The 20,971-nt window shown below is 31.5% G+C and overlaps 1 protein-coding gene across 4 annotated transcripts; it reads left to right on the top strand.

The window, feature by feature from the left end:
- Positions 1-3,156: 3,156 nt before the first annotated feature.
- On the top strand, positions 3,157-20,146 carry LOC111045345. 4 transcript variants are annotated; one of them, XM_039444283.1, is made up of 6 exons: positions 3,157-3,670; positions 4,027-4,182; positions 6,661-6,834; positions 15,534-15,714; positions 18,073-18,256; positions 18,421-20,146. In XM_039444283.1, exons 3-5 carry the CDS (start codon positions 6,768-6,770, stop codon positions 18,254-18,256), a joined length of 432 nt encoding a protein of 143 aa, XP_039300217.1. In that variant the 5' UTR covers positions 3,157-3,670; positions 4,027-4,182; positions 6,661-6,767; the 3' UTR covers positions 18,421-20,146. The 4 variants fall into 4 exon arrangements, with proteins under 4 accessions (XP_039300217.1, XP_039300218.1, XP_039300220.1 ...); XM_039444284.1 differs by lacking the exons at positions 3,157-3,670; positions 4,027-4,182 and having other exon boundaries at positions 6,646-6,834; XM_039444285.1 differs by lacking the exons at positions 3,157-3,670; positions 4,027-4,182; positions 6,661-6,834 and adding an exon at positions 14,290-14,593.
- Positions 20,147-20,971: the final 825 nt, after the last annotated feature.

Consider the following 20,971-nt stretch of genomic DNA (forward strand, 5'->3'; position numbering starts at 1 on the left):
TAAAAAGAAGTAAAATTCAATATAAAATGAAAAACCATGCAATAGGTAAAAATGTGAATGCATAACAATATAACATAATAATATAAACATAATTTCAATGACAATGGTAATAAAAAACTATAATACAATATAACATGAAGAATGAAATACCATCAAATTGGATTAAATATAAATATATTAAACAGCAAGTCTCTGCAAGGTTTGAAAAAAACCTGAGTGCAGAGGCTTAGTGTTATTGAATTATTAATAAATAACAATATTATTCAAATAAATATTTAATATTATTGAAATAGCAATAGTATAAATCTAAACATAATTCATGCTCAAATCCCTTCCTGTTTCTCAATCTCTCTCTCTCTCTCTCAATGCTACAGTTTTCTATTCAGAACCATCTTTTGGTTGAAAAAATATTTTTTGTTGATTAGTTCATCATCTAAGCATTGGGCTAGGACATCATTTTGGTGTTAGGACTCTTAAAATATATAATAGCTTTAATGGAACTCTCGTTGGAATAAAGCAGAATGGAAAATTCATTTTTATGCAGAATGAGAGAGTGATTTTGAAATAATTAACTTGAAGGAATATCCTCTCCACAACTAAGCTCTGTCAATCAAGCATCATCAATCAATGAAAAAATATTAAACAATTGACCATTTTTTTTAATTTAGGCAATACTATTTCTGTATGATTATGAACAAAATTTTCAATCATTATTAATCAGTTGTTAATTATTACCAGTATTTCTATTTTTCAATCATCATCATTATCATTTCAAATCAATTGAAACTATTCCTCATTTGACAGTTTAATAGATTCCGTTCCACATTTCAAAATCAAAACCTTTTTCTCCTAGAAATATTTTTGTTTTTTTCCTTTGAAAATTTTCAAATTTGTTTTTCCAAATTTAATTTTCCTAATTGTATTTTAAAATTTCACTTTCTCATAAAAAAACAAAATTTTCATATTTATGAATTGATTGAATCACTCAATCATAATAAAGACTGTGCCCAAATCTCTGAGTACTCCATCTCACTAAATTGCTCCAGTAAATCTTACTCACTTGCTCCAGCTCATTTAGAACCTCAGCCTCCTTCAGAAAGCCTCTCCACTCGCCTCTTCGACAGCCTTTTCGACAGCCTCCTCGACAGCCTCTTCAACAGCCTCCTCGACAGCATCTTCAACAGCCTCTTCCCCGGCCGGCTCTTCCTCATCGTCATCCACATCCTTGAAAAATAAAAAAAAATGTAATTAAGAAAAATAGTTAATGTAGGCCTACATAAAAAATGGAATGTAATGTGAAATTGGAATGTTAGGCTAGTTTAGGTTAGGATAGGTATAATAGTTAGTACGGATATATATTCAAAAAAACCTATATAAAATCCCAAAAAAATTAAAAAATGATTGAAATATCAAAAAAAAATTATAGTTTAGGTAATCATTAATAATAGTAATAGTTAGTTAGGATAAATTAAAAAAAATCCTTTATAAACCCAAAAAAATTTAAAAACTTGAAATTTAAAAAAATCATAGTTTGGGTTATTATCATTAGTTAGGATATATTCAGAAAAATGCCTTTATAAAACAAAAAAATTTAAAACTTGAAAATTGAAAAAAAATGATAGGCTAGGTTATTATCATTATCAATAATAATAGTTGAGATATATTAAAAAATGCCTAAATTAAAAATAAAAAAATATATAAATGTAAAACCAAAAAAATCTTAGGTTAAGTTATTATAGGCATTGCATTTATATTATAATTTATCATCTTGTTTCAGGAATATATCCTAAGAAAATATATTATGTAGGCCTACATTAAATACATAAGAAATAAAAAAGTAATTTTTCTTCATTGTTAGACTTGCTCAAAAAAATCTAAAATGCTCAAAAAAATCTAAAATGCTCAAAAATCTTAATTTTGTTATTTTGAACTCACTGTTGAAAAAAATATACAGTGACATATCATGAGTCATACATCTTTAGATAAGTTCATGTTGGGCTTACTTCCTAAATCTTGATTTATCATAATGAACTCACTGGCAAAAAAAAACAGTGATAAATTATAATTCACTTTTCCCAATTGTTAGTATTTCATTTTAAATGCTCACAAAATCTCAATTTATTATCTTGAACTCACTGTAACAAAAAATAAAAAATACAGTGACATATTGTGAGTCAAAACTCTTTAAATTAGTTCATGTTGGACTTGCATCCTAAATGCCCACTAAATCTCAATTTATTATCATGAACTCACTGGCTAAAAAAAATACCAGTGATAAATTATAATTCACTTGTTAAGTAAATTACAAGTTAAAATTGTCCCAATTGTTAGTATTCCATCTTAAATGCAATAAGCTCATCATAGAGGTGATGATAATAGTAGTAATATTTTCAATGATAATAGAATAATAATAATAATAAATGGCGCCAAGTGAAGAAATATGCAATAGTTGTAACAAAATAATATATGGTCGACAAGAGTCTGTTCAATGTGAAAAGTGTCCATTGAGACAACATGTTGCATGTTTACTGAAGAAGAACCTAATTTTTACTAAGCCTCAGGCTCCAAATGTCAAGCCTGTATGAACAAGTCGCTCCCAATAAACAATACTCCAATGCTGATGACTCATAATACTGAACTAACCTTGCTCTCTGCACCAAAAGAGTTCTTGAAATATGTCAGGCAGAACAGAAATGAGTCAAATAGCTGTCCCACCTCCATATCAATGGATGGGGCCATCATTTCAAACCCTTATGAGATCTGTAAATTTTGCCTAAGCATACTCATTCAGTCACTTGGCGCCATGTGGTGGAACGGGTTGGCTGTAAGGGGTGATGGGAGGCCAACAAATAAAAAATAATAATAATAAGAATAAAATGAATGCTCACAAAATCTTAATTTATTATCTTGAACTCACTGTAACAAAAATAGAAAAATACAGTGAAATATCATGAGTCATAACTCTTAAAATTAGTTCAAGCTGGACTTGCATCCTAAATGCCCACTAAATCTCAATTTATTATCATGAACTCACTGGATAAAAAAACAGTGATACATTATAAGTCATTTTTGCTCCATGAGTAACAGTTCATTTTAATTTTCTACTTGTTATGAGGAATTGTACACTGTCATTATTGTGGAGAAGTGGATTGGATGTGATATCATGTATATATATATATCAATAAATAAGTAAATATCAGTTTTGGATGTAAGAATATCTGAAGGCCAAGTATTTTTGTAATTCTATGTTTGTATGATTTTAGCCCATTAAGTAGATGTACATTTAAATGTGAAAAAATTGAAATAACTACTTGTTATAAAGAATTATACATAATATGTATGTATAATAAATATATATTATAATGGCTACTTTGTCATTATTGTGGAGGAATGGTTTGGCTGTAAGGGGAGATGTGGAGGCCAAATATTTTTGTAATTATATGTTTGTATGATTTTAGCCCATTAAGTAGATGATTTAAATGTAAAAAAATTGAAATAACTACTCGTTTTGAATAATTTTACATACCGTATAGTTGTTACTTAGTTTGAAAATGTCATTGTTTTTTAATTTCAGTTTTAGGGGACATTATGTGGGGAATAATCGGCAAGCAGCCTTTTTGGCCTTGCTACATTGTAACAGACAATGATGGGAGATCATACAAAAGGAAAAGTAAGTCATCAACATTATCCACTTGAACAATACTCCGGATAGTCCGCTATTGCATTTCTTGTATTGTTTGTTCATTTATTTTTATTCATATACAAATGCAATGATATATTATTACATATTATACAAATTATTCATATTTATATGCATAACAATATTATTATTGCCCTTTTGAATTTTCATCTATTCATTTATATCTATCTCTTTCATAATTTAAAATTACAACATTTGTAATGGACCAACATGTATTTGATTATTACAATTGATTATTACTAGAGTAGATTATTACAGTATTCATATTCACTAGTTTTTTACAATAAGCAGAATAAGTTTAATTTTTTCTTCATGTTTGTTTTCAGTGTGCTCCAACGATGTTTATAGAATTTCGTTCTATGTGCAGTGGATGGTGGATGGGAGGCATTCCTGGGTGGGCCTCTCTTATTTGGTGCCCTTTGAGAGGGCACCAAACCCCCAGCACACTCCGTATGATTATGTTGAAGAATTACATCCAAACTGTAAGTGTATCAACATATTTCTAAGTAAATATTGCAGTAATTACAATATTACAGTATTTGGTTATTACAATATCACAAAATATTGATTATTAATATTATTAGATACAATTGAATATTGAATTATTAATAATATGAGTACATTCATTAAGTTGCGAAAATCCAAATAAACCTGTCTATGAATAATGGGATGTTTATACAGGGTGGTGCAGAGAAAACACAACCATGTTTTTCAAACTGCTAGTACTAGGTGATTGGGGGGGGGGGTTATTGCCCTCGAAAGAATGTTGGCAGACGGCCCATACTATGCCATTTCAGTTGCTATGAGCATTGGAACGTACATCGTGTGTTCGCTGTGAAGCAGTTTTTTATTAGAAACAATGAACCTGTAGTCACAGTGCAATGCTTTTTTGTCAATATTTTAGAGTTTGGCCTCAAGGTGCAATGCCTGATCAAAATACTGTACTCCGATGGGTTGCAGCGTTCAGGAGTACTAGTTCTCTGATGATAAAGAAACCACCTGGTCTTCCCTGTTCAGTTCATACTCCTGAAAATGTAGACAGAGTCAGTGTTGTCTAGTTCTGATACCATCTCGTCGAGTCAATAGTCTAGGACTAGTAACAACTGCCGTTCTGACTTGGTCTACATTTTCTAGTACTCCTAAACTGGTCTAGAACTAGTACTCCTAAACACTTCAACCCATCGGAGTACAGTATTTTGATCAGGCATTGCATCTCAATGCCCAACTCTAAAATATTGACGGAAAAATATTGTACTGTGACTACAGATTCATTGTTTCTAAAAAAACTTGTTAACACTGAACACACGATGTTGTACATTCCAATGCCCATAGCAACTGAAACGGTATAGTATGGGCCATCTGCCAACATTTGTTCCAGGGCAATACCCCCTCCCATTGACAAGTACTGGCTGTTCGAAAAACATGCATTTCCTCTGCACCACTCTGTATTACTTGTGTCTACCAAAAGATAGCATCACTATTCATATGAAAAAGAAAAACATTTACAATAATTTAATGTGTGCAGGTTACAAAAGGTCTACAGTATTGTTTTATTTTTATTATTATTTTTGTTGAGTATGTTAATGTGAGGATGTGGTTTTGCCAAGAGCAAGGAGTGTTCCTTTTCGAACTGTCTTTCATAAGAAACCTATTCAATGCCTCTACACTCTTTCAAATGGGGCTATCTTGGATGTTTTTAAAAATATCATTCATATATATATATATATATATATTATATATATATATATATAATATATATATATATATATATATTATATATATATATATATATAGAAATATTTATTAGTTTCTAAGGATACTTCATAAATAAAATGGTTAACAAGAGTAAAAAATAGATTTTTGCACATATTGGAGAACATGGCAGACATTTCGAACTAATGTTATAAAATTTTTGTGCTATATATTTTATACAACTATGTACTTATATCCATTATTACTCCATATAACCCCACTGGAACACTCGTTGCTATTGGAAAAAGGGGGCATGCTTCACATTATCCTTCACAAAACAATACTGCTTACCTGTTGTAATCTGTACACATTAAATGACTCACATTTATGTTTTTCATTTATTAACAGTGATGCTATCTTCCAGTAGCCACACAACGAAAATAAAACCCCACTTTTTACAGATATGTTTATTTGAATGTGCGTGACTTGATGAACGTTCTGTATAATAAAAAATATTGAATTATTATAGGAATATTAATTATTATATACAATTGAAATGGAATTAAATGTGTTAGATTCAAATGGAACTATAGTGGGATTCATGTTATAAAGACATTGGAAATGATAGGGAGTCATTGTTGCCACTTTTTCTTTCCACCACTATAGTAGATAACCCCCTGTAAATCTGATATGATATTGATTAATGATTCTTTCTAATAATGATCAATTCCATCTTAAATATATTCCATTCATCAAGGAGAGATATTTTCCAATAATTTGGTAGTAAATTTCCATTATTGAGAAGAAATATTTTGGTAGTTCATATTTTTGCATAGTCTGGTAACAATTCGGCAACTGTGTAGAGTTGGAAAAAGATAGAGCTATCTATATAAGATATTTATAAGATACTGTCTCTATAACCTGACTCTCACAATGGATAACCCAGCAGCAAGAAGTGCCACATGGTTTTTTAAAATTTGCTGCTGCTCTACTCCATAATCTTTTTAGCAATTGACTCCATACAGCAACATTGAACTCATGGTGAACAACATGGTGACGGCAGAGGGAAAATGCTCAAGCTTTGATTGAATATGGTTGGAATCGCCGCCATTAACAATTTATAGTCGAGTTTGCAAAGCCTGCATAACGAGAATGGAGCAATTCTCATTTTTAATGACTGAACAAAGCAAATCTTAATGAATACAATACAATATATGATAATGATTGTTAAAATAAATAAATAATCAATATTTTATTTTTGTTTTCAGCACCTCAAAACGAAAGACAACTTGAAGGCCTGTAAGGTGCCAAGGAGGCTGGTGGCCAAAGTGGACGCAGCAGTGGAGGAGGCTCTGGAGATGCAGGATGTTTTTATATGAGTAGAAGAAAGAAAGAAATAATTGTGAGGAGTACTCTGGAGAGAAGGGTACAGTGTCTGATGGGTGAGTGATGATGATCAATTCATTTCATTTTTATTGTTTATTAATAATAATTCAATTTATACTCAAAGTTAATGTACTTCGCTTACTACACAGTCACTATATAACCTATTATCATAAATTTATATACTTTTATTCATTCATTCATTTCTATGATTATGATGATGATGATTTTAGGCCTACAATAATGAATTATTATCAATCTAGTACCATTATCAAATTTCAATTGAATATCATATGTAGCTAATAATTATTGTTATGCTACTTCATCAATTTCAAATCTATTATTGTAAAAAATTTATATTACAAGATTCGTGATTACATTTTCTTAATTTCTAAATAGAATGTAGAATTGGTTGATTGATTGATCATGCTTTATGGACAGACAGGGAGGCTGCAAACCTCTCTCGATCATTGTTTAAATGTTTAATTTTGATCAATTCATGAATATTTTATTATTTTCTATTTGTTCAATGAAATAGAATTAATTTTTTTGCAATTTTCAGCTCTATCTCTATTTATAAAAATAGAACATATCACTAAAAGGCCTAACATGTCCTCGCCCAATTTATATTGATGGTGTAATAATAGTACCTAATGAATAAATAAAAAGGAATTATTAGGCCCCAAAATTTCCAATTCATAGCACTTAAAAAAAAACAACCTCAAATCAAATGTGAATTCTCAATATAATATTAATTTATTTTTCTCACATATTGTCCCCTAATTCCACGAAGCAAATAATTATAATACTTATAATTTCTTATCTCCAATTCAAGTTCAAATTAATTCAACCAAATACACAAAATGCATCAACATCTTGTCAAAAATATAATTCAAAATTCACAATAAAATTCAATAAATAATATAAAAGATAATTAACAATAATCAGAATAAAACAATAAATATAAATGTAATTTAATAAAATAAAAATCAGTCAAACAAAAATTAACAGCCACCTAGAAGTTGAATATCTCTTATTATTAAATAAAAATTAATCAACTCCATGTATGTCTGTAAATTAGTCCAGATATTCAACATTGCCTACCCCATAAAGCAATAGAATGATAATAACCCTACCTCCAGATAATATTCTGTGTAGAATGTCTTCGATTTGTATCCAATGGCGCCTCTGGCAAAAACTTTCCTCTTTCCATCTTCTCACATTCAGAATCACTGATCTTGGGGGGATTTCGATTACATTCGTTTTGGTTACCAGCCTATCTGGAAATTTTTGTAACAATGTATTGAGTACCTGTAGGTGGGTAATTTATTGCGTTCTAATTATTGAAAATTGGGCCAAAATTGGAAGCTTGGTATTACTAGGCCTACAATATAATTGATTAAATAGAACAGGATGCACTTGTAGCTAAATTTCAGTTTCAAGTCTTCAAACTTCACACAGATAATTGGCAATGATTCAAGTAGAAAATGAAGGCTCTGGTACAATCTTGACTTTTGACTTTGACTCTGACCGACTGGCCACGACTAGACCTCGACTTAACCCTAATTCACCCCTCAATATTTATTTTTCCATTTCATCTTAAAATTATTCATTTATGGTATTCAACTATTTGGGGAAATTTTATTTTCTCACATTAGATACTTTTTTATAGCTTTATTTTTCTGGAGGTCAAGGTTGTTTCAGAGCCCACAATTTTTATTTATTATCCAGTTGAACTTAAATAAATTGTCAAATGGTTTAATTTCAAGTCTCCAAAATAAATTGTCTAGTTGAATTACCATTGAGCATTTCTGGACAGATTTCCTCATATCAGCTCTGTTTACTTGAGTGACTGATAAGTCTGATAAGCCAAAATATTTTTTTCTCAAAAAATAAGCTAATCTTTTGATGGCCAAGGCAGAGGATTCTTTTAAAAATTGAGTAAGGTTCAGATGAATTCCTGTTACAGTCATTGTACCATACAAATCCATTGTTTTTACACAGATGAAACGTGTATGTTGGTTGGAGCAGCTGGTTCATTCTTGACTTGTATGTTATTCTCTGAGAGGGATTTCTACAGTTTGGTCGTTGCTGTATTATCATGATGATTATGAAGGTGGAGGATTGAATTCTGTACGGTTTTTGGGTGATTGGGGTTTTGGATGTTTTAGTCTACCAGTTGTGGTAGATATATCATTGTGATGAGAAACTGTTGAATGTGATGTAAGTATCGGCTCTACACATTTTGTGAGCCTGAGGCCTGAAGGTGGTCTTGAGGCGCCCAAGGCCACCTTGGGGCAGAGGCCACATGTGTGGGCCAGTTGAGGTATTTGTATTTAAAGGTAAGTATTTGAAAATGAAAAATGAATAAATCTGTCCTCCCCCCCACACCAAGCCCAAAGACCCTCTAAATACCCCAAATGCAGTACAGTACCACCCACTCTGAATCACTACCTCTTTAAACACGTAGGTAGTGTCTGAATACCCCACATTTATATCACCCCCCTGAATACCTCTAATACAGTATACCAATCCCCCTAACCCAATATTTTTTTTTGAACCCCTCCCCCAAATTATTTTGTCCCTTGTCAATAATCTGAATATGTCGGGCAGTTGTTGGCTCAAGCTGTGGCTGTTGGGGGTTTGTTATGGTTTGCTGAGTTGTACAGAGGGTTGACTTTGGTCAAGGGCAACTCTCTCAGCTGTCGACCAAAGTTTACAATAAATCCTGTTTGCTCCAACCAACATACAAAACATTATTTGAAAAATCAGATAACTCTACCACTGCTAACTCAGTGCAACTTTTTCTTGTTCAAAAACAAGCTGATTTGTAAATAAAGTTGTATTCCCTTCCAGGTTGCTCAATGAACATAATTCAACTAGGTAGCTTTTATCTGTGAATTTCCAATTACTGCTTTTCAATGGATAATACAGGTCTAAAATTATTTCACATTAATTTATCCACCGCTTCATGTATACAGGCTCAATACAATTGTTTCTTTGCTCTATTGGATACATAGTTTTTGAGGGTCTTAAGTCTTTTATGCCAATTCCATCTAGTACTGGCATCTAGTACTTCTAGGGAGAATATTATGAACAATAAAATTTCATCAATGACACAATTTAAAAAATATCATTACAAAATGAAAATCATCCAATGTAACTCATTTTTATATCTTGTAGAAACCTTTTCCCATACTATAATAACTATCAATTTTAAATCAAAACCAAGTTTTTCCAGAATTAGCCAAAGCTGTCATTTGGGTTGATAAATGTCAAATTAGTGGTCCTGGGTATTTAAATCTATTTTTTATAAATGCTAAAAGAAACTAAATATTCAATTAATTATATAAATAACCATTTTTTAGAATTTTAAAATTACATAAACATTTATTTTTTCATTAGCTATTTTTGAGACCCCCTCCCATGTCACCCATGAATAATAAATGATCTATTACACACTTTTATTAATGCTAAAAGAAACTAAATATTAAATTAATTATATAGATAACAATTTTTTATAATTTCAAAATCACATTAACATTTTTTTATTAGATTTTTTTGAGACTCTCTCCCATGTCACCCATGAATAATAAATGGAATTAACTTAACATAAAATAAAAATTGAATTAACTACCAATCTGCAATTAAATGAAATAGAATTAATCTTGGAGCATACTTGGTCAATTTTCTACTAAATCCGTTCTGAAAAAATCCTCATTTCTTTTTATTTCACATTCTAAATTCTACATTTATTTCTATCAGAACCATTTTTAGTTGAAAAAAGTTTTTGTTGATTATTTAATCATGCGTTGGGCTAGGACACGAATTTTTTTGTAGACTCTTAAAGATAGAATAGCTTTGATGGAACAATTGTTCAGATTAAGCATAATGGAAATCTTGTTTTTATGTAGAATGGAGAAGTAATACTTTTAGAAATAATTAAAGTTGAAAAAGATCCTCTCCGCAACTAAGCTCTGTCAACCAAGCATTATCAATCAATCAATAACATAATTTTTATCTATCTTTGTACAGTACAGCAAGAAATATTTCAAGACATTTTATAAGATTAGAAGAAACAACATTTCTATGTACCATTTCCACTGATTACTAGGACATATTTTTCCCTGAATTTATTGTGTTAAACCAGGAATTATCAATTCAATTTTGTGACTATTGTAGGCCTATTGAGAAGTCTCTAGTCTCTAATCATTTTGTTAATTATCAATGTTCTTATTTTTCAATCATCATCATCATCATCATCATTATCATTTCAACTTATTTTTTATCAATTTGTCAGTTTAAAAGATTCTGTTTTACATTCTACAATATTCAGTTTTTTCATAAAAAAATCAAATTTTTATATGTAAGAATTGATTTATTCACTCATTATAATGACTGTGCCCGAATCTCTGAGTACTCCAACTCACCGAATTGCTCCAATCTATTAATTAAACATCTCTGCCAATACAACTCCAAAACATTTTAGCCTCCTCCAAAAAGCCTCTCGCCACTATCAACAGCCTCCTGAAGCCTCGCCCCAAGATCAACAGCCTCCTGAAGTCTCGCCCCAAAATCAACAGCCTCCTGAAGCCTCGCCCCAAAATCAACAGCCTCCTGAAGCCTCTCGCCTGTACCAGCAGATTGCTCCTAAGCTATTGTATATAAAAAATTATATTGCATGCATCCACCATACATATCATATATATTATATTCATGTATCCATAATTATATACAAATATTCTTATTGTATTAAATATTTATTGTATTGTTGTTTCACAGTATATTTGAAAAAATATATCCAAGAATAAAAAAAAAGAATATAATTTATATAATATTAAAAAACATCAAAAAATTTAAATTAAAAAAAAAATCAAAAAATTTAAATTAAAAAAAAAATCAAAAAATTTAAATTATCAAAAAAAATTGCATGTAATACATATAATACCTATAATTATATTCATTTATCCATTATTATATAAATAATGTAATCATTATTATTGTATTATATCTTATATATATTTATTGTTCATTATATTGTACTGTTATTTCAGAATATATACAAAACAATAAAATGAAAAAAATGAATATAATTTGTAAAATATGTAAAAAAATCTCAAATGTATTAAAAACCATAAAAAATATAAAAATAAAATTTAAAAAAAATATATATATAAATTTGTAAATTAAAAAATACATATTATTGGTGTTTATGGTGGATGCATAATAAATTATGTGTGGTTGTTACAAAACTATAAAATGAAAAAAATGAATATAATTTGTAAAATATGTAAAAAAAATATCAAAAGTATTAAAAACCATAAAAATAAAAAAATATATATAAATTTGTAAATCTGAAAAATACATATTATTGGTGTTTATGGTGGATGCATAATTATTATGTGTGGTTGTTATAAAACGATAAAATGAAAAAAATGAATATAATTTTTAAAGTATGTAAAAAAAATCTTAAATTTATTAAAAACCCTAAAATTAAAAAAATATATATAAATTTGTAAAATTCAAAAAATACATATTATTGGTTTTTATGGTGGATGCATAATTATGTGTGTTTGTTACAAAATGATGAAATGAAAAAAGGAATATAATTTTTAAAATATGTAAAAAAATCTCAAATGTATTAAAAACCATAAAAAATATAAAAATAAAATTTTAAAAATATATTTATTTGTAAATTAAAAAATACATATTATTGGTGATTATGGTGGATGCATAATTATGTGTGTTTGTTACAAAATGATGAAATGAAAAAAGGAATATAATTTTTAAAATATGTAAAAAAATCTCAAATGTATTAAAAACCATAAAAATAAAAAAATATATATAAATTTGTAAATCTGAAAAATACATATTATTGGTGATTATGGTGGATGCATAATTATGTGTGTTTGTTACAATATAGAAATCATGTAGAAAACGCTCTATCATACTCAAAAATCCCATGTGATTTGCATTGGTCTATCTCTCCTCTCTCAAGCCAGATAATGTACTTGAAGGTGGCTTTGAGTAAGAAATTCCATTCCTGGAAAAAAATCATCACTGTATCATCTATACTAATAGGAATAGTAATTCCTATCCTCATTTTCTCCTGTATTCGTTTTTAAATAAATTGATGCTAGCAAAAAAATAAAAATTCTAGCAAATGAATTGATTCTGTAGAAGTGCCAAACTACTTTCATAATTTTCTCACTGGATTATATCAGTGATTCAGCAGTAAATAATTATGATATCTATTCAAAGACTGAACAAATTATACCTTGGAAAGACTAGTTGACAAAAAATAAACTATTAAAATTAAACATTTGATAATTATTGTGATGTAAACGATAATGTGACTTTCAATGTATATTTATGTATGTAGCCTCAAACGATAGGCTGTTATTCCATTAAATAGAATAGTTTTGTACGAAATATTGACAAAATATTTGTGTCATCACATCCTGCTTTTTTATCCTACCTGTTTTGAAATTCATATATTAATTGAAACTTATTGTTGAAGACTTATATTCATTATATAATTGTTTTATCTTACTATATTGTTTTTAATTATTTTTTCTTTCAATGAATAAACTAAATAAATTAGATTTCTTCAATGATACCCCCTTTCTCCACACTGACAGACGTAAATCAAGTAGTGTAAAACAATGAAACTATCAGCACAGATCTAATGGTTGTCTGTGGTATTTATTAATACAATGATTTTTTTCAATATTCAACATTGTTTGTTCATTCAACATTCAAATGTCCCAGTTCTAACCAAATATAGATATTATCAAATCAATTTATTTTCCATTTTTACAATATATACAGAGCATGAAATTACCATAGTTACTAAATGTCCATACAATGCTTATCAAATGTTCAAATATTGAACAAAAATATCTGATAATCTCCATTTAACGTTCGATAGTGGTTAAATAATGTCTAATAATGTTTGATAGCTGTTTAATATTCAACCAGACAATGTACATAAACGTTAATCATAGTCCAATTTTCTGTATATGGCAAACGCCAACAAAAATGGCGGCTGGTGAAAGAACAATATTAATGTTCAGTTCTGTGACGACAGTTAGCAAGTGGTCTGTGAGAGCATATCGAGTCAAGGGCAACCTCAGCTAAATCGTTAGGGTGTGATCACATTGAATGCCTAATAAATATATGAGTGCAAGTTCACGTCAGATCATGCATGAGCCGAAAAACAAAATTTGAAAAGTGCCATTGAACCATGTTGAGACTTGCATGTAGCTGCTCACCCACTGAACGCAACCAGCAAGTGCAAGCGTTCAATGTGAGGGTTCCTGTTAATTTTTCTCAGATTTTGTTTTTCTCACCCCTGCATGCTTGATCATGCATAACCAAGCTTGCACTTCGCATTCAATGTGATCATACCCTTACACTTTGACAGACCACTCACAGAATTTCCTGACCGAGCTGAACGAATTGATATCAGTCTTTCACCAACCACCAGTTTATAATAAAATTAAAAAATAGTATGGTTGATTGGCGAGGAAAAATATATTAGGACACTTGTTTGGATAAAATTGGTATTTATATTTTGCAAATTTATGAAGAAATGTAACAGTCGCTGTAAATACAAATACTGTACTCCTTATAAATGATATTATAATGTTACTGGTTAGAACGGAAACAGTACAGTGCATGTCTTATCGCATTTAGTTCCCCCCCTCTATGTCTCTCTACCTAGCTCTGTCTATCTCCGAGGAGGAGGAGGAGGAGGAGGGTACTTTCTCCCCGGCAGAGCTGGCTGAGTCCCTGTCGTCTTTAAAACCGCATCAAGTAAGTCGATCCGCATTTTTATGTATTTTCCTCGGTCCTCCATATTTTGTGAACCCTCAAAGTTACCCAGCGTTGTACAATCTTATTTGTATTGCTAAAACCAATGACCAGTTGCTATAGTGAGGTCCACTTTATAATGGCAGTGGAGAAAGATAGGAGAACAACGTTGCCAATCCTTTGTCTTGTCAACGTCTTCTATAGACGGTAGCTGATACAGGTCTATTTATGTAATATTAACTGTTTATTCTCGTTTCAAATAATCAATTATATTTTATCAAGCAAGCTATATTTTTCAATAATTCCATAATGAATTTTCATAACTAAGATGAAATATTTTGTTAGTTAATTAAATCGAGGCACCGAGCTTTGCTCGTTATTTTTATTTATTGATAAAAAGAACACAATTCTCTAAAATGATCGTGTTTATATTTCATACGTCATCTTATGAATTTCGGGGATGCGATATTTTGATTTTTCACATACTCTCTTTTTTACTATCCACAGCTGTTTCAGCCAAGGATGAATTATCCTTTTAATGTCGTTCAGCGAGTTTTCTCAAGGATGAGACCTAGTGCAATCGAATCTTTATAATATCATGAACCTACTATGTTCCAAATTTCGTGAAAATTGTTAGAGCCGTTTTCGAGATCCGTTAAACATAAATAATCAGATATAAAAATACAGAAATCGCTCGCTTAATATAATAGGATTAATTCCACATTGTTAAAAGACGATCTGGCGACAGAGCAAAGCGAGAAGGAGATAGCGCTATCCGCTTTGTTGAATGATAGACAAGGATAGCATTGCTAATCAAACTCAGCCATTATAACGTGGACCTCACTATAGTCACTATATTCTAGTTGTTATTCAATTGACCGAATGTCAGATCAAATCAACCCAATGTTTTGCAGTGATTTGAATTGGTGTGTGGTTTCCGCAGGTGATGGTGATTGGTTCCGTGGTGTTGAACCAGATAGTGGTGGGACTTGCGGTGTCCTACCTGAGCGTCCTGATGTGTGGCATCGGTGTCCTGATGGCGTGGCGTGGCTTCTCTCCCCTCCGCCAACTGCCCACCTTCCACTGGGTGTGCGCCGAGTTGGCGCTCCACATAACTCTCACAGGTTCGTCCAAATACATCGACATAAACAAGTACATCGATTTATCTATAATATAATAAAGTAAATGATTGGCTTATACACGTACGGGATAGGAAATTCACGAATGATGCAGTCTCAACTACTCAACTGATTAACTTGAAATTTTGCATATAGATTCTTAATTTACCGAGGATGGTTATAGACCTATTTCAAATTCTTCAAGATTTCATTACATCAAGTTATCAGTTTGTCAAGTTCTTAATTAGACTATGGGTTTTCTGCTTGTAACAAATACGTCGACATCAACAAATCACTTTACCCATCCAACTACTGTACACACAAAAGTTTTAAGCCAAATTCCCACATTTCAGTGAACGTATCCAGTACAGTAAAAATATAATTCCTTTCAGATCTAATTGGACTATTCATACTCGCTCGACCGTGCTGAGTGGGAACAGTCCAATCATAACTCATGGCAATTATATTTCCACTGATTCTGATACTGAGATGTGTGAATCCAGCTTTATGCTCAATAGGGCAGAAAAGGATTACCATTGATCTTATGAGAGTGGACATAAAATGTTTGTCTGACAATAGTACTTCACGTCACAAGTCCGGTAACGGTAGTTTACCGCATAAGTATGATTGTTTCTGCCCGAAACGTAGTTGAGGGCAGAATTATTATACGAATGCGGTAAATACGTTACCGTACAAGTTACGTACAATATTTTTTGTCATACTTTTCTCAGAAAGAATAATATTGCTGAGAAACAGTAACCATTACCTGCTGCTGCTCGAGCTACTGCATTCTATAAACAAGACCTAGCCCATAGCTCCTATGTCATAACAGACCCATCTAGCTCAAATAAAATAATAAAGGCCAATGTTAAAAATGTCAGATGAGTTCTTACAAATTGAAACTTATTAGTTGAGTTCTAATAATATTTGAGTTATTCTATTAGTTACTTAGATATTATTAACTCACTCTCTTCTTCTTACTGAAGTTCTCAACAATAAGAAGTTTAAATTATTGTTACCAATATAACAACTAAAGACTATAACGCTAAGACTATATAGCTATTTGAATCAATTTGAATGTTCCTATTTCGGAACTGGGAAACATACTCGACTGTAAAGAAAACCATATGATCTCTTTACAGTATAGTATGCTGTAATGAAAATCACATGTTTTCTTGTTCTGCAAACAGCTGTTTACCGGCTTGATTTGATGCATGGAAAACAGCTGCAATTGAGTAAGTATGACAAAAAATAGATTTGTGAGGAAAGATTTGGTTTGATAAACTCATAGAAGCTGTAATGTAGCCGATCATTTGCCATGACTTTTCACAATCCAAGATACCCCATTGTTTGAAAATTCAAAAGTGTCGACAACGGTAAAAATTCATGACAAGTAAAATTGGCCTGGAAAAAAGATGCCTCTAGGCAGTCGCTTACAAGGATGGGACCTGGAACTATCTACAGCAGATAAACGGGCTACATCACACCTCCATAAGTATTCCAATCCAAATCTTCCCTCACAAATTTATTTCGTCAAAAACCATAAAAAGATGTAAATTTATAGCTAAAATATTATAATTATCATTCTAATTTCCCTTTTAAATTTCAAAATCATACCACTCATCATGTGGAGGGGAGTAAAATTGCACTTCAACAATATTTACTAAACTGTTCATTGACATGATATGCTTTTGTTTTATTGCAATAAATATTCACATCGTAAACAACACAGAATAAAAGCTTGAATGAAAAACTATCCATTCTTAAATACTTCTTTATTCTTGATAATAGGTTTCGTAAAACGCATTTATGTGCATATTGTTTATTGGAAATGAATGAAAATGTTATTAATGATTATAATAGTAGAATTTTACACAGTCTTCTAATATTCAGGCTATTATAAGGCTTCTGATGTTTCTTTAAATTCACATACAAAGGAGATGAATAGCTACCTCTTCTACATGATGAAACATTACATTCAGTTGACTCAATTTGAAAAAACCTATTTTATCTAACTATCTAATGCATAATTGCAGTAAGTTTTGTTCGATTCATTAGTCTGGGATTTGTTAATATTATCAACCATTATTTATTTATCTAATTATGTCCTTTCATAAGAAATATATAATATTCCAATAGTAGAATTCATATTCTTATTAGATAGTATCCTGATTATGTGTAACCTTATCTAAATTTTGGAGAGGAATTGCTCAAGGTTACCTTATTTTTCCTCTCCCTATCATTTTGATAAGAAAAATGAATAAAACAAATTGATTGATGTCTGCTGTTTATTCAGAAGTTAGATGTTTATTTATAAAGAATAAATGAAATAAATTGATTTGATGAATTGATTGATGTTTGCAGAGTTTTGCACAGCCGCTTGTTTTATAAGCACATTCACAAGCAGCACCACGAGTGGACGGCTCCAATCTCAGTTACCGCCATCTACTGTCATCCCATCGAGCACACATTCAGCAATCTGTTGCCGCCCTTCCTCGGGGTAAGCTCCAGCATAGATAAACGACATGGTGTTTTGTATCAAGTTTAGATGATACTGTATCATTCATGGTGATACCATAGAGAAAAGATAGCATAAGAAGATATCCCATGGTGTTGTGTATCAAGTTCAGATGATACTGTATCATTCATGGTGATACCATAGAGAAAAGATAGCATAAGAAGATATCCCATGGTGTTGTGTATCAAGTTCAGATGATACTGTATCATGTGTGGTGATACTGTATCCAAAATGTGGTGATACCTTAGAGAAAATATAGCTTAAGGGCGGTTGCAGACGAACCACATTCGTATGTAGGATGTGGGACCGTCATACCACAGATCAATATGACTAAACGCCCTAACGCAGAGAGACTTTCACACTACATTCGAGAAAACGCTCATTAGTGCAACAGTAATGTTAAGGTGCGTACAGATATACGCGCCGCGAACATGAGCGATTCACTTTTAATCAGCTGATGCCAAGCTTTTTATATCTTTACCTTACCGTTTCTGTAAAAATGCAGATATAGTCAGGTGATTAAAAGTGAATTGCTCATGTTCGCGGCGCGTATATCTGTACGCACCTTTATGTAATGTTCAGGTTGTAGGTTATGTTGAGGTGATTTCATAATAGTGTTTCATCGTGATAAAATTTGTAGAACCAATATTGATATTGTGGAATCTTTCCATAATTGAAAAAACTATTTGAAATTGTCAAATTCCACTTTAATAAACACAAAGTTCACAGGACATGAAATCATGTAAATCGTGCAAACTTTGTGTTTATTAAAGTGGAGTTTGACAATAATTGTCAATTTGAAATTATTTCAAATAGCTTTTTTTAATTTTTCATATATTTTTCATTTTCCCATGGAACACCACTCTAGATCTTCGGTTCAAGTTTTTGGCGCGCACTTTTGAAATTAATTTCCATCAAAGAGTGTCGTAGAGTAACTGCGAAAATTGACAAAGGCTGCTGTAGTATATTATCAAAATAATTATTCCAATTATTAAAATTATTTTATGATTCAAAGCAATAGTACAAATTCAAATCAAGTAGCTGGTGCTGGTGCCAGATGAAAGAATACTTTATAAGTTCTAGGTTGGCTATGTTGTAAATGGAAACATTTTATTATTATTGTTATTATCATTATGTTGTCAGGACAGGTGATTTTCCATAATAGTTCAATAGACAATAGTTGAGCTGGTATTGCAGAATGATTCAATGTGGAGAAAGCAGAAGATAGCTTGTTTTGCCTGCGCATGCGCAGAGAAGCAAGCAGACTACAATTCAATCGACCAATGAGAGCTCTTCAAATGTTAATTGTCACAATTTACCAGGCTTCGACTGTGGGGCAGGAATTTGTTACTGGAACTAGTTTCTGGTCAAAATTGTTCCCATGGGACACGGAACTTTTTCCCGGGTAAATTGTGAATCGTACAATTTACCACCTTTCATTTTTCCAGAATGGGCCCAATATGAAGTACACATTAAAGTACCAATTACAATTAACTACCGAGCTATCTAATATAACCTACAAATTTGAGGTAAAATTCAAGGGAACACTATCACAGCGACTGCGATTGTAGTACAGAAGCTAGGGGAAGCGTGGTGCTCAAACCAGTGGTACCACAATCGCAAGGAAAATAATCGCTACCACAGCGCACAACGCCATGTGGAAGTATCAGAGCCACTGCCATGCCTGCCAATGCATTTCATATGCGCTGCGTTTGTGGTACCACAGAAGGAAAATAGTAGCTCCCACATCCCACATGCGATTGTGGTTCGTCTGCAACCGCCCTAAGAAAATATTCCATGGTGTTGTGTACAAGTTGAGATGATACTGTATCATATTCTGTTAATACTGTATCATTCAGGGTGATACAGTATCATTTTGTGGTGATACTAATAAATAAATAATTTTATTTCCATCATAAATTTCACTTGACATTCATTTCAAGTTTTGGAAATTATATGACCACTTTGACAAGTTGTGTGGTCATTACTGTATCATTAATGGTGATACCATACAGAAAAGATAGCATAAGAAGATATCCCATGGTATAGGTCGTTTATGTTCCAAATTGCATGCCGATTTCTTGTTTGCTCAAGCCGATTACTGTCGACTACTGTCTATGTTTTAATTCGTATTTTCTTTTGTCTGTCTGTATGTATGTAACGCATTTACGGCCAAACGCGTTGTTAGAATTCTATGAGATTTGGCAGGAATATTCTTCCTTTTTTAACTGCGCGTCGATGTATACACAAGACTTTTTGAAATTTTTCATTTTGAGGATAATATAAAAGGAAAAGTAATCTCCTCCATACTACGATATCACTATATATATATCATCTACTCTGAAGATAGGATTAATCAGCTTATAGAATTATTCATAATCAATCAGCTGACAAGTGGATTATTCATTGCATGCATTACACAGATGTCTGGAGAAGCCGGTCAACAAGTGACACCAGATACTTGTGGATGAGAAAACTGCGTGAGGTCTACTGTTCACAGAACTACTAGTATTACTATTTTGGCCGGGTGAGAGTGTAAGAACGGCACAATATGAGAGACTAGTAGCGTCACATAGCTCCACGAAAAAAACTACCAGGACTCTCGGCTTGAGTTAACAATGACATTTGACGCCCTATACTTTGAGATATCTTTCTAACGCTCTAATGCTATCTTTCCTCTATGGCTCCATTCCATTCTTTATCAACGAGCGTATCCTCGACTATAGTGAGGTCCACGTTATTATG

The sequence above is a fragment of the Nilaparvata lugens genome, unplaced genomic scaffold (genome assembly GCF_014356525.2).
Source record: "Nilaparvata lugens isolate BPH unplaced genomic scaffold, ASM1435652v1 scaffold4086, whole genome shotgun sequence".
In the NCBI taxonomy this organism is placed as follows: Eukaryota; Metazoa; Arthropoda; class Insecta; order Hemiptera; family Delphacidae; genus Nilaparvata; species Nilaparvata lugens.

Bases quoted from the DNA above. Each gene is read 5' to 3' on its own strand.
- LOC111045345 (XM_039444283.1), top strand. From the start codon at position 6,768: ATGAGTAGAAGAAAGAAAGAAATAATTGTGAGGAGTACTCTGGAGAGA. The intron at 6,835-15,533 runs GTGAGTGATGAT...TGGTTTCCGCAG, and splicing joins AAGGGTACAGTGTCTGATGG to GTGATGGTGATTGGTTCCGT. The intron at 15,715-18,072 runs GTTCGTCCAAAT...TGATGTTTGCAG, and splicing joins GCTCCACATAACTCTCACAG to AGTTTTGCACAGCCGCTTGT.